The 14,453-nt window shown below is 44.5% G+C and overlaps 1 protein-coding gene across 1 annotated transcript in view; it reads left to right on the top strand.

The window, feature by feature from the left end:
* Positions 1-14,453, top strand: part of hydin (HYDIN axonemal central pair apparatus protein) — a 541,323-nt gene that overhangs the window by 100,399 nt on the left and 426,471 nt on the right. Inside the window, exon 8 of the mRNA XM_052028752.1 lies at positions 11,381-11,582. Within this exon, the coding sequence (XP_051884712.1) occupies positions 11,381-11,582 (202 nt within the window). The remainder of the gene's footprint in view (positions 1-11,380; positions 11,583-14,453) is intronic.

A 14,453-nucleotide genomic window follows, 5' to 3' on the forward strand; every position in this document is an offset into this window, starting at 1 on the left:
ACCAACTAATCTTTTCAATTATTTGCGGAATCCACATGTTAAATTTCTGTACTTCTAACACATGGATACTCTCTGAAGTCTCACACTATTTATATAATATTCCACTATCTGTTCTTCCTCCCAAAATGAATAACCTCACTGTTCCCCTCATCCAATTTCCATCATTTTGCCCATGCACTTTCTGAGTTCCTTTGAAGCCTCTTTCTGTTCTCCTCATAACTTATTTACGCTGTCGGCAAACTTCGATACATTATATTTGATATTTTTAATATAAATTATACACATCTTCTTCCAATTCTGATCCTTGAGAAATCCCACTAGTTACTGTTTGCCACCCTGAAAATGGCCTGTTTATCCAGTTAGCTGGTAAAAGCCAGTTGGCGTTTCTAAAATGTAGAAACCCATCATCTAACCGAGTTAATATATTATCCGCAAACCCAAGAGCCCATACCTTGTGGAGCAAGCTTTATGCAACACCTCACCGCATACCTTTTCAAAATCCAAATATATTACTCCAGCTGGCTCCTCTTTACATCCACAAAGATTGAAATAAATTGGTTAAACATGATTTCCCTTTTACAAAACCATGCTGACTCTGTCTAACCATGTTTGATTTTACTGTGAAGTTATCCCTTTAATAATAGATTCATTCATTCATCCCCCAGTGCAGGCAAGTTTTGATCACGAAATTCACCACCATCTTCAATGCTACAGCACAGCCTTTGGCCACCTCCCAACTCCTGTTACTGTTTCCACTCTTCCCTTCTTCATCTGCCTATCACCCCTCCTCACCTGGATCCACCTATCACCTGCCAGCTCTTTTGCTCCAACCCTTTGCCCTCACCTCTTTATTACTGGCTACCTCCCCTCTATCCTTCAGTCCAGATGAAGGGTCTCAACCTGAAATGTTGACTGTCCATTTCCCTCCATGGATGCTGTGTGACCTGATGAGTTCGTCCAGCCTTTAGCCAACTTAGGAAAAGGATGTTTGAAGCTCAAGACCTCAGATGTGGCCCAAAGCTCATGGTCTGCCAGGCAGCAGTGATCCAAGCCCTCTTATATGTTTCTGGGACTTGGACTATCTCAGGCAGGCACTTCAAGGCACTGGAAAGATACTACCAAAGCTATCTCTGCAAAGTCTTCCAAATCTTTCAGAAGGAGAAACAAACCAACATCAATGTCCTCTCCAGATGGTTATTTCCACCACTGAGGTCCTAATTACAATCAGTCAGCTCTGCAGGGTAGGCCAAATTGCTTGCAGGATCAATGCCAAACTCCAGAAACAGCACTCTGTTCCAAGCTCTGTCATGAGAAAAAGTTGCCAGGTAGGCAGAAGAAAAGATTCAGGCTGTTCTCAAAGTCTCCCTGACAAAATGCAATTTCCACATTACCTCCTGGGAATCCATGGCCCGTGACTGCTCAAAGTGGAGATGGAGAATTCAGGATGGTCTTGAGAACCTTGTTGGGCTCTGGGAGCAAATAGGAGCTCCCTATTAAATGGTAGAAAGAGTGCAACTACCTCACAAATTATCCACCCACAGAACAACCATAGAACACTACAGCACAGAAAACAGGCTATTTGGCCCTTCTAGTCTGTGCCAAAACTTTATTCCGCTAGTCCCATTGACCTGCACTCAGTCTATAACCGTCCAGACCTCTCCCATCCGTGTATCTATCCAATTTATTCTTAAAACTTAAGAGTGAACCCGCATTTACCATGTCGGATGGCAGCTCGTTCCACACTCCCACCACTCTCTGAATGAAGAAGTTCCCCCTAATGTTCCCCCTAAATCTTTCCCCTTTCACCCTAAAGCCAGGTCCTCTCGTACTTGTCTCTCCTAACCTAGGTGGAAAGAGCCTATTCGCATTAACTCTGTCTATACCCCTCATAATTTTGTAAACCTCTATCAAATCTCCCCTCATTCTTCTGCGCTCCAAGGAATAAAGTCCTAACCTGTTCAATCTTTCCCTGTAACTCAACTCCTGAAGACCCGGCAACATTCTAGTAAATCTTCTCTGCACTCTTTCAATCTTACTGAAATCCTTCCTATAGTTAGGTGACCAGAACAGCACACAATACTCCAAATTTGGCCTCACCAATGTCTTATACAACCTCACCATAACGTCCCAACTCCTATACTCAATACTTTGATTTATGAATGCCAGGATGCCAAAAGCCTTCTTTACAACCCTGTCTACCTGCGACGCCACTTTCAGGGAATTATGTATCTGAACTCCCAGATCCCTTTGTTCCTCTGCACTCCTCAGTGCCCTACCATTTACTGTGTATGTCCTACCTTGATTTGTCCTTCCAAAATGCAACACCTCACACTTGTCCGCATTAAATTCCATCTGCCATTTTCTGGCCCATTCTTCCAGTTGGTCCAGTTGCCTCTGCAAGCTTTGAAAGCCTTCCTCGCTGTCCACTACACCTCCAATCTTAGTGTCATCAGCAAACTTGCTGATCCAATTTGCCACATTATCGTCCAGATCATTGATATAGACAACAAATAACAATGGACCCAGCACAGAGCCCTGAGGCACACCACTAGTCACAGGCCTCCAGTCTGAGAAACAACCATCCACTACCACTCTCTGTCTTCTCCCACACAACCAATTTTGAATCCAGTTTACAGCCTTTCCATGGATACTTAGTGTCTGAACCTTCTGAACTAACCTCCCATGTGGGACCTTGTCAAAGGCCTTACTGAAGTCCATGTAGACAACATCCACAGCCTTTCCTTCATCTACTTTCTTGGTAACCTCCTCAAAAAACTCTACAAGATTCGTTAAACATGATCTACCACGCACAAAGCCATGCTGACTATCCTTAATCAGCCCTTGGCAGTCCAAATACTTGTAAACCTGATCTCTCAGAACACCTTCCAATAATTTACCTACTACTGATGTCAGGCTCACTGGCCTGTAATTACCTGGTTTACTTTTAGAGCCTTTTTTGAACAATGGAACGGCATGAGCTACCCTCCAGTCATCTGGCACCGCACCCGTGGCTAAGGACATTTTAAATATATCTGCCAGGGCCCCTGCAATTTCTACACTAGTCTCTCTCAAGGTCTGAGGAAATATCATGTCAGGCCCAGGGAATTTATCTACAAGTCCTGAGATTATTGCTTCTGCTTCAATTATTGCAACTTGCTCCCACCTGCTCAACCCAAGAGGCATCTCCTACCCCATCTGTGGAGGAGTCTGCAGTTCCTACATTGGCCTCATCAGTCACCTCAAAACCCAGAGAATCAGCATGGAAGCACCTTGGGAGTTGCCGAAGGCACAATGGATGTTGCTATCAATGTCTTTTTTCTCTGGGCATGGCTCCCAGAATATGGAAATTTATCAAGGTCTTGTTGTGGATCTTGACTGTCAGGCAACAATGTTGTGTGAGGTGGGCAGGTTGTTAGAGGACATTTTATCTTCTGGATGTTTAATGTAAGGCCCAACCCCTCGCACAGTTCGATGCAGAATGTCTTCTGATTATGCGTACTTCACCCATGTATTGTAAATCAGTGACCAAAGATTGCGGTGATCTTGTTTCTTGAGTGGAGATAGTGAGGGTTGAACAGTTCCCCATTTGTTCTGCAGATTAATTCTACACTAATAGGAAGATTATTGGTAGTGATCTGCAGTATTGGAGTGAGGAAGATTGGGAAGAGGATGAGCCTTGCCTGATCCTGGTCTGCACTGCGACTGGATACGTGGAGAACTGTTAGTTAGGATCACGGCTTGCATGCCATCAGGTAGAAGAAGTATTTGAGAAGCATTTTTCATTATCCCTCTTTGTTGACAGAGTCAAGAAAGGCCAAGTCCAGTGATGGGTGCTGCCCTCTACATTTTTCTTGGATTTAGTACACAGTGAAGATCATTGACTCCACTGTGGGATAAGTGAATGTCTCATGGTCCTCCACCTCACTGTAACATAGATGGACAGAGACCACATTGCAACTCTGGGAGGTGTTCTTTGGCCATTGGGAGGAGGCAGATGAGGAGGATCCTCATGACGACCTTCCCTGTGGCAGAAACTATGGAGGGCCTTGTGCAGTTAATGCAGTCAATCATGGTTACGTCTTTGAGATCAAGTAACATCATCTTCCCTTTCCAGATCAGGGAGATGATGTCAAGAATTTCTGTCAGAAGTGCTATTCAGTCATGTTTCAGGACTTCACTTGGGATTTTGCTTGGTCCAGAGACCCTGTTGTTTCTCAGTTGCTGATTGACCATTTCAATCTTTTACCAGGCTGGAGTTGTCCTGAGGATGTAGTGGATAGAGTGGTGTGGAATGGAGTCATGGACATTTGTGTCAAAGGAAGTAATCGGTGGAGGAGATCTCTGAAGGGCTGACTGCCTCTCTATCTTTGACTCCTCTGTTCTTGGGCCTCACTGGAATGGGCCTCTAGCTGTTTGGGCGTAGATAGTTTTGACATCAGTGAAGAATCCACTTGGGTTGTGGTTAGGGGTTGACTGCTGGTCTCTTCCATTCCTTCCATACACCATGTGTTCTTTAGTAACAAATCCTTTATTGGATCTCAGCCTTCAGATGCCAGTCAGATTGTTTTATTCCCCTTGAGTTAATGGTGTTTCCAGTCTAGCAACACCTTATGTTCATTAGCTCTGGGATCTCCTGGTCTGTCTCATCATGCAAGTCTTGCTGTTTTTTGGCAGAGAAGCCAAGAGTCTCTTCACAGGTGCTAGTTACGGTGGACGGACAAAGTACTGTGGACACCTTTGCTCCTGTCCATTGAAAGCTGTCAAGTTGTTTGTGAGGCATCGATGGTATAGAACTTTGTTTGAAGGATATTTGAGTTTTGTGACATTGATTTTTCTGCAACAGCATTTCTGTTCCTGGGGCCACAGGTTTGGGGATTACAAACTGGAGTAGATGGTAGTTGGTTCTGCAGTCATCAGCACCAATCACGTGGGAGAGATGTGATGCCCTGGGGGCTCCATGGTTGGACTTTGATGTAGTCTAGTAGGTGACAATGCTTGGAATGAGGGTGCTGCCAAGACCACTTTTACTGGACTCTCCATAGTAAAACTCTGATAATCCATATCCAATGATTTAGAAACCCTGATGGTTCGACATCCGGCTGATTCCTGCGCTTCCTTTCACACACCAGGGTTCCGGTTCCATTGCTCCCTCCCACTGACTGAGTACCCATTTCCCGCACTCCCCTTTCACACACTGGGCCTCCTGTTCCCGCGCTCCCTTTAGACTCACTGATGCCCTGGTTCTTACAATTGTTTTAAACTCACCTGGTCCTGTTTCATACTCCCCTGAAATTTAACCAGGGTCTTATTTCCTGTGCTTCATTTAAACTTACCGGGTTCACTGGAAAAATGTATTTTTCTATTGTAACATCTTAAAAAAAAGTGAATTAAAAGTGTGTTTGATTAAACATTCAATAGTTTGGAACATCTGCTGGTTTGGCACTACTGAAATGCGAAATTAGACAAGAGGATACTCCTTCAGAGTTCCCCTTACTTTTTTTAGCCCATCCTACCCTTTGAGAGGATTGTATCCTTTGTGACTGGATTGAAATTACCAAAGAGGACCCGTTTGTCTCCATTGTGACATTGACCACTGGTTGAGGTCGTGGTAAATATTGGTACCAATGACACAGGTAGGAAAAGAGGTGAGGTCCTGAAGAGGGAATATAGCAAGTTAGGTAGGAAGCTGAATAGCAGGACCTCAACGGTAGTAATCTCTGGATTGCTGCCTGTGCCATGTGCCAGTGAGGGTAAGAATAGGATGATTTGGCAGATGAATGCGTGGCTGAGAAATCAGTGCAGGGGGCAGGGTTTCAGAATTATTGATCATTGGGATCTCTTCTGGGGAAAGTATGGCCTGTACAAAAGGGACGGGTTACACCTGAACTGGAGGGGGACCAATATTCTTGCGGGCAGGTTTGCTAGAACTGTTGGGGAGGGTTTAAACTAGTTTGGCAGAGGGATGGGAACCAGAGTTATAGGTCAGAGCTTGGTTCATTTACGGTACAAGTAGATGCAGAGTGTAGAAAGACTGTGAGGAAGGAGAGGCAGTTCAAGGGGCAAAATTGCAGTCAGTTGGATGGGCTGAAGTGTGTCTACTTTAATGTGCGAAGTATCAGGAACAAGGCTGATGAACTTAGATGTGGGTAAGTACATGGAACTATGACATGGTGGCCATTACAGAGAATTGGCTGTCACAAGGGCAGGAATGGCTGCTGGATGTTCTGTGGTTTATATGTTTCAAAAGGGACAGGGACGGAGGTAAAAGAGGTGGGGGAGTGGCTTTACTGATCAGGGACAGTGTCACAGCTGTAGAAAGGGAGGATGTCCTGGAGGAATCGTCCACTGAGTCAGTGTGGGTGGAAGTCAGAAACAGGAAGGGAGCGATCACTCTATTGGGAGTATTCTACAGACCCCTCCACTAGCAGCAGAGACGCTGAGGAGCAGATCGGGAGGCGGATTTTGGAGAGATGCAAAAATAACAGGGTTGTTGTCATGGGTGATTTCAACTTCCCTGATATTGATTGGCACCTCCTTAGTGTAAAGGGGATAGATGGGACGGAGTTTGTTCGGTGTGTCCAGGAAGGATTCCTGACACAGTACATGGACAGGCCGACTAGACGAGATGCCATTCTGGACCTAGTACTGGGCAATGAGCTTGATCAGGTTTCAGATCTCTCGGTGGGAGAGCATTTTGGAGATAGTGACCATAACTCCTTGACCTTTACCATAGCCTTGGAGAGGGATAGGAGCAGGCGATATGGGAAAGTATTTAACTGAGGGAAGGGGAATTATGATGCTATTAGGCAGGAACTTGGGAGTGTAAATTGGGAACAGATGTTCTTGGGGAAGTGCACAGCGGAAATGTGGAGGTTGTTTAAGGAATACTTGCATGGGGCTCTGGATAAGTTTGTCCCATTGAGGCAGGGTAAGGATGGTAGAGTGAAGGAACTGTGGTTGACAGGAGATGTAGAATATCTTGTCAAGAGGAAGAAAGAAGCTTACCTAAGGTTTAGAAAACATGGATCAGACAGGGCTCTGGAGAGTTGCAAGGTAGCCAGGAGGGAGCTTAAGAATGGACTTAGGAGAGCGAGAAGGGGGCATGAGAAGTCCTTGGTGAGTAGCATCAAGGAAAACACCAAGGTGTTCTACACGTATGTGAGGAATAAGAGGGTGACTAGAGTGAGGGTAGGACCGATCGAGGATAAGAGAGGAAACGTGCCTGGAGTCGGAAGAGGTAGGGGAGGTCCTTAATGAATACTTTGCTTCGGTATTCACCAGAGAGAGAGACCTTGACGTTTGTGAGGATGGCGTTCGACTGACTGATATGCTAGGACATTTCGACGTGAGGAAGGAGGATGTGCTGGAACTATTGAAAAAATTAGGATAGATAAGTCACCGGGGCCAAACAGGATATATCCAAGGTTATTATGGGAAGCGAGGGAAGAGATTTCTGTGCCTTTGGTGACGATCTTTGCGTCCTCACTGGCCACAGGAGCAGTGCCGGATGATTGGAGTGTGACAAATGTTGTTCCTTTTTTTAAGAAAGGGAGTAGGGATAACCCTGGGAATTACAGACCAGTGAGTCTTACTTCAATGGTGGGCAAATTACTGGAGAAGATTCTTAGAGACAGGATTTATGGGCATTTGGAGAAGCATAGGCTGATTAGGGACAGTCAGCATGGCTTTGTGAGGGGCAGGTTGTGCCTCATGAGACTGATGAATTCTTTGAGGATGTGACAAAGCACATTGATGAAGGGAGAGCAGTGGATGTGGTGTACATGGATTTTAGTAAGGCGTTTGATAAAGTTTCTCATGGAAGGCTTATTCAGAAAGTCAGGAGGCATGGGATCCAGGGAAACTTGGCTGTGTGGATTCAGAATTAGCTCGCCCATAGAAGACAGGGGGCGGTGGTAGATGGAGTGTATTCTGCCTGGAAAGAGGTGACCAGTGGCATTCTGCAGGGATCTGTTCTGGGATCCCTGCTCTTTTGTGATTTTTATAAATGACTTGGATGAGGATGTGGAAGGGTGGGTTAGTAAGTTTGCTGATAATACAAAGGTTGGTTGTGTTGTGGATAGTGTAGAAGGTTGCTGTGGATTACCACAGGATATTGATAGAATGCAGAGCTAGGCTGAGAAGTGGCAGATAAGAGTTCAACCCGGATAAGTGCGAAGTGATACACTTCGGGAGATTGGATTTGAAGGCAGAATACAAGGTTAATGGCAGGACTCTTAACAGTGTGGAGGAACAGAGGGATTTTGGGGTCCATGTCCATAGATCCCTTAAGGTTGCCATGCAGGTTGATAGGGTTGTTAAGAAGGCGTATGGAGTGTTGGCCTTCATTAGTCGGGGTATTGAGTTCAAGAGCCGTGAGGTAATGTTGCAGCTCTATAGAACTCTGGTGAGACCACACTTGGAGTATTGTGTTCAGTTCTGGTCGCCTCATTATAGAAAGGATGTGAAAGCTTTAGAGAGGGTGCAGAGGAGATTTACCAGGATTTTGCCTGGATTAGAGAGCATGTCTTATGAGGATAGGTTGAATGAGCTAGGGCTTTTCTCTTTGGAGAGAAGGAGGATGAGAGGTGACTTGATAGAGGTGTACAAGATGATAAGAGGCACAGATCGAGTGGACAGTCAGAGACTTTTTCCCAGGGCAACAATGGCTAACACGAGGGGGCATAATTTTAAGGTAATTGGAAGAAGGTATAAGGGGGATGTCAGGGGTAAGTTTTTTACACAGAAAATGGTGGGTGCATGGAACGCATTGCTGGCAGAGGTTGTGGGGGCAGATACATTAAGGACATTTAAGAGACTCTTGGATAGACATATGAATATAGAAAAATAGGGGGCTATGTGGAATGGAAGGGTTAGATAGATATTAGAGCAGGATAAAATGTCGGCACAACATTGTGGGCCGAAGTGCTTGTACTGTGCTGTAGTGTTCTATGGTTGCTTAAAGTCACAATATAATTTTTCTTCTGCGCTGTTCCAGAGCTAGAGTGTATGTGCTGATGGTTGTGGTGTGCTGGTTCTGTGGTGAAGTTCTTTTAACGTGGGAACAACGTTGCACACAAGCTGCCACATTGACTTAATAGAGTGAGGTCTTGCCCCGAGGGTAAGAAGGTCCAAGATGATGGAAGCCAGGCTCTGCTGCATGGACTAGCACATAGAAGGGAATAGACACTGTACCAAGATGCATATATACTCCATTCTCACTCAAATAGTTGGACACAGAATATTCACACTTCTGCTCATTGCTCAGTACTCAGCACTCACTCACCAACACATCCCATCTCCCTAGCCCTCCGTCTCACTCAAACCTCTCTCCTCTCAACCCTAACACCCAAAGCCCTCCTTCCCCACCCCTGTCAGATGCAACACTTTTTATCTTATCTTCTAACAACACAGATGGGAGCCATGACATGTGGAATCCATGTTAGCTCCCAGGGGTCAATCCCATCGGTCCCATTGCCCCTCTCCTTATTTCCCTGTCATCTGGAATTTATTCTCTCACATGCTTATTAACCTACGCTGAGGGATAATTTACAGCAGCTAGTAAACCCGCTAAAAGGACTTTGGGGTGTGGGAAGACCCAGAGTCACAGGGAGAACATGCAAACTCTACGTTCCACATCCAGGACCAAACATTGCTCATGGAGCTGTGAGGCAGCAGCACTATTTGCAGCGCTAGCGTGCTGCCCTTTCAACCTCTTGCTAATTTTCCTTGAATTGACTCTGGTTACTGTTGTATTAAAAACCATTGAACTATCTGGCCTAGAAATTTTCAAAAACAATACTGGAAAAACAGGGGCTGTGCAGGTGAAAATTACATTAGCACAATGTTCAGCAATGTTTTGGGAAGAGTTTGCGCCTTTCATTAACACTGTATAATCATTTCAGTGCAACATTCTCTTGTGCCTTTGCATTTATCGGGGCATTCAGCTTATCTAAATAATGTCAGCAGTGATGCAACATCTAATGATTTATCTCCAGCGAGATTTTGAACCACATTGATTCAGAGTGTCTGTGTTCGTTCCCTGGAGAACTAGCATTTGCTGATGCTGAAGGCTTCATAACGAGTTACTTAAAGGGTCAGATGTATTTCCCCTGCATTCATAGAAAGAGTGTTGCGCTTTCTCTGCAAAACAACCTTGAGTAAACTAACCCGCAGCACCTGGTGGTTTCGGCAGATTTCCCCCACGAAATGTAGTGCTTGACATCCTGAATGTTGAGAAGTGGTTCCATGTTCATCTGATGACAAATAACTAATGAAATAGAAAGACATCTAATAAAGGGAGTGGCACCCAACACCTCATCCACCTACCCTTCAGAGGAATCGCCCCTCTTACTAACACATTGGGAAAGTAAGGTCTGTGTGGGATTTCCTTGCACACGATAGTCCTTGCTCATGTTGTGCACTCAGAAAACCTCCTGTACAAGCTCTCACAAGGTGTCTACACGGTTCTTGAAGGGTTACCTTTTCTCTCAGAAACCCAACTTCTGGGCCTTTCTGTTTATAATGAAACTTGCCACATATGACACCTGGCTGTTCACTGCTGTTTTACAGAAATCAAGATAGGCTAAGCTATCATCTTGGGGAACCTTAGATTTTTGTCTAACGTGACTTTAGCATTCTGAGTTGGCAGGGACATTTGGCTTTAATGCAGACATTGAGAGGAATGGCCTTACAGTCACCCTCAAGGTAACTTCCTGCCAGAACTGCCCTTGCACAATGTTTTTCAGCTCCCTCTCATCATTGGAGCATGCACACATTCCTTGTCAGCACTCTCCTGTAGCTTGGAGGGTGTTGCTTGTATTGTAGTTTGACCCTTTCAGGTGAGGGAGCCCATTGGAATAGGCACAGCTGAATTTCATAATCTTTCTGGAGCTTCTCAAAACTGATTTAGCGGTGTTGATAACACAGTGTTAACTTAAGAGTACCTGCACAAATACACTTCCAGGCTGTCATCTCTATTCTCTTTCTTGCTACCGGGATAAGAAATTTGGATTCTGCACCTTTCATGATCTAAGGAAATGCAAAGGCACTTTACAAATTATGAAGTGTAGTCACAATCTGCTGGAGGTACTCAGATGCAGGTCCTGATGCAGGGTTTTGACCCGAAATGCCAACAATTCCTCTCACCCCACAGATGCTCCTTGACCCACTGAGTTTCTCCAGCAGATTTTGTGTTGCTCCAGACTCCAGCATCTGCAGCCTCTTGTGTCCTGTTTTCAGTTAGGAAATCCAATTAATGCACAGTAAGGTTCCTGAGCAATACGAACTATCTTGTTAAAGCAAAACACAGTGAAATGAAGGGAAAGTGGGTCCGTTCTTTTAAACAAAAATCATTTAAAATTTTCATTATGTTCCATTTCAGGAGAGGACATCTTTATCAATTTATATGGAGCTGCAGTGGATGTAAATGTAAGACTTGACAAAAGCTCTCTCATGATAGAGAAGACCTACATAACATTGGCCAACCAGAGAGTGGTCTCCATTTGCAACAGGAGCAATATAATAGTACACTTCCAGTGGAAAGCTTTTGCAACCCCAGAGGAGGAGGAGCAGCAGAAAATGATGTAAGTCAAATACTTCAAAAGGAAAATACAGAAGATGCTGGGGAAACTGAAATAAAAATAGAAAATGTGTAAAATATACACCACATTAAGTAGCATTTGTGGCAATAGAAACAGTTAACATTTCTGATCAAGGACATATCATCTGAAGTGCAAAGAGTTTAAAACACTGAATGAGAAGAGCATGTGGGGTAAATTGCAGGAGATTAAATAACAAAAATATGAGAATGCAATTATTATTGAGTCAAGATTAAAACAATATTTCTGTGGTGCGTCACTGATCAAAAAAGGTAGTAGGGATAGTCCAGGGAATTACAGACCAGTGAGTCTTACATCTGTGGTGGGTAAGCTGTTAGAAAGGATCCTAAGAGATAGGATCTATGAGCATTTGGAGAAACATGGACTAATTAGGGACAGCCAGCATGGATTTGTGAAGGGAAGATCTTGCCTCACAAGCCTGATAGGGTTCTTTGAGGAGGTGACCAGGAAGATTGATGAGGGCAGTATAGTAGATGTGGTCTACATGGATTTTAGTAAGGCATTTGACAAGGTTCCACATGGTAGGCTTCTTCAGATGTTCAGAGGCCAAGGGATCTAGGGGGACTTGGCCATGTGGATTCAGAATTGGCTTGCCTGTAGAAAGCAGAGGGTTGTGGTGGAGGGAGTGCATTCGGATTGGAGGGCTGTGACTATTGGTGTCCCACAGGGATCGGTTCTAGGACCTCTACTTTTTATGATATTTATTAATGACTTAGATGAGGGGTTGGAAGGGTGGGTTAGCAAATTTGCAGACGACACAAAGATAGGTGGTGTTGTGGATAGTGTGGAGGACTGTCAAAGCTTCCAGAGGGATATTGATAGGATGCAGAGCTGGGCTGAGAAGTGGCAGATGGAGTTCAATCTGGAGAAGTGTGAGGTGGTACGCTTTGGAAGGACTAACTCCAAGGCAGAGTACAAAGTTAATGGCAGGATTTTGGGTAGTGTGGAGGAGCAGAGGGATCTGGGGGTTCATATCCACAGATCACTGAAAGTTGCCTCACAGGTGGATAGGGTAGTTAAGAAAGTTTATGGGATGTTAGCTTTCATAAATCTTGGGATTGAGTTTAAGAGCCGCGAAGTGATGATGCAGCTTTACAAAATTCTGGTTAGACCACACTTGGAGCACTGTGTCCAATTCTGGTTGCCTCATTATAGGAAGGATGTGGAGGTGTTGGAGAGGGTGCAGAGGAGATTTACCAGGGTGCTGCCTGGATTAGAGAGTATGGATTATGAAGAGAGACTAGAGGAGCTAGGGCTTTACTCATTGGAGAGAAGGAAGATGAGAGGAGACATGATAGAGGTATACAAAATAAGAGGAATAGACAGAGTGGACACCAGTGCCTCTTTCCCAGGGCATCAATGCTCAATACAAGAGGGCATGGCTTTAAGGTAATGGGTGGGAAGTTCAAGGGAGATATCAGAGGGAGGTTTCTCACCGAGAGAGTGGTTGGTGCATGGAATGTGCTTCCTGTGGTGGTGGTGGAGGCTGATATGTTGGTCAAGTTCAAGAGATTGTTAGATAAGCATATGGAGGAATTTAAAATAAAGGGATATGTGGGAGGAAGGTGTTAGATAGTCTTAGGTGTGGTTCGATAGTCAGCACAACATGGTGGGCCGAAGGGCCTGTATTGTGCTGTATTTTTCTATGGTTCTATGATCCATCTTAAAGGGTTTAATCTTTAATTCTGGCCTGGACTCTGCCGGAAATGCCATTGTTGGAGATATGAAAACTGGGCATAACTGGTGTACACCGTGACTTGTTTTGAATGACAGGGCGTACTTGGTGGGCTGAATGGATTATCCTCACTCCTATTGTTTATGTCCTGTGCAATTACTACTCTGGGCCCCAGCTGAAGGATAGCGCAAAGTAACTTGCTATTTCAGTGATCTGGTTCAGGTGGGTGGAGGCTTTCCCCAAGCAAGGACATATGAAAGCTATTGCCCTGTGACCATGGCCCCTTGGGTGTATGTTACAAAAATAAGAGATTAGTGCTGTGCAATGTTTTAGAATGGTTCAACATGTGTCCTTGTGCCCATTCACTTTTATTCAGTGTGTGGATTTTCACCCCTCTCTCATTTGCTTTCATTGACTCACAAACAAGCCATTTCCTATCTGAATGCTCATAGTGGGTGAGCAAATCCATGTTTTACCATGGCTAAGATCACAAGTCTTTTTGCTGCCTTAAGAAAGATCTTAAGAACTTTGATGATGCCCACTATTTGGGCCATTAAATGTGGGTGCATGCTTAAGGACGGATGAATAACGTTCATGAGGTAGTCACATCTGCCTGCTTTATCTACTTGGTAAGTCCTTTTTCTTCTCCAAATCTGAGAGCACTAGAGGAATACCCAACTGAGGCAAGCACAGAGTGTTTGGAAGCAAGACCAAGAGGATTTGGAAGCAAATCTTGTGGTACAAAAGAAGGCTGACAGATTCAAATTACTGAGGTCATTGAGATGTAGTTAAAAGAGTGTAGCAAGTAAGAAGACTAACTGGCTGACCAAAAATTAAATCCTGATACTTTCCTTTAGTAAGACAATACATGGGTTTCCAGAATTGTGCAACTGGTGATGGATTAAAATGGAGGCCACACCATCTAGTCATAGAGCCATAGAGTAATACAGCACAGAAACAGGTCCTTCAGCCCAAGTCATCCAAGCCGACCAAGTTGCCTACCTGAGCTTGTCCCTTTTGCCTATGTTTGGCCCATATCCCTCTGATCTAATGTTTAAATCATTCTTAGATCTTTAATGAAACTTTGTGTTGTAGTGGTATTGGAGCTTCACGATTCCAGATACGTACTGCACTTCCTAAATTCTAGATACCCACAGCAT

Source organism: Pristis pectinata, chromosome 13 (assembly GCF_009764475.1).
Source record: "Pristis pectinata isolate sPriPec2 chromosome 13, sPriPec2.1.pri, whole genome shotgun sequence".
Taxonomy (NCBI): domain Eukaryota; kingdom Metazoa; phylum Chordata; class Chondrichthyes; order Rhinopristiformes; family Pristidae; genus Pristis; species Pristis pectinata.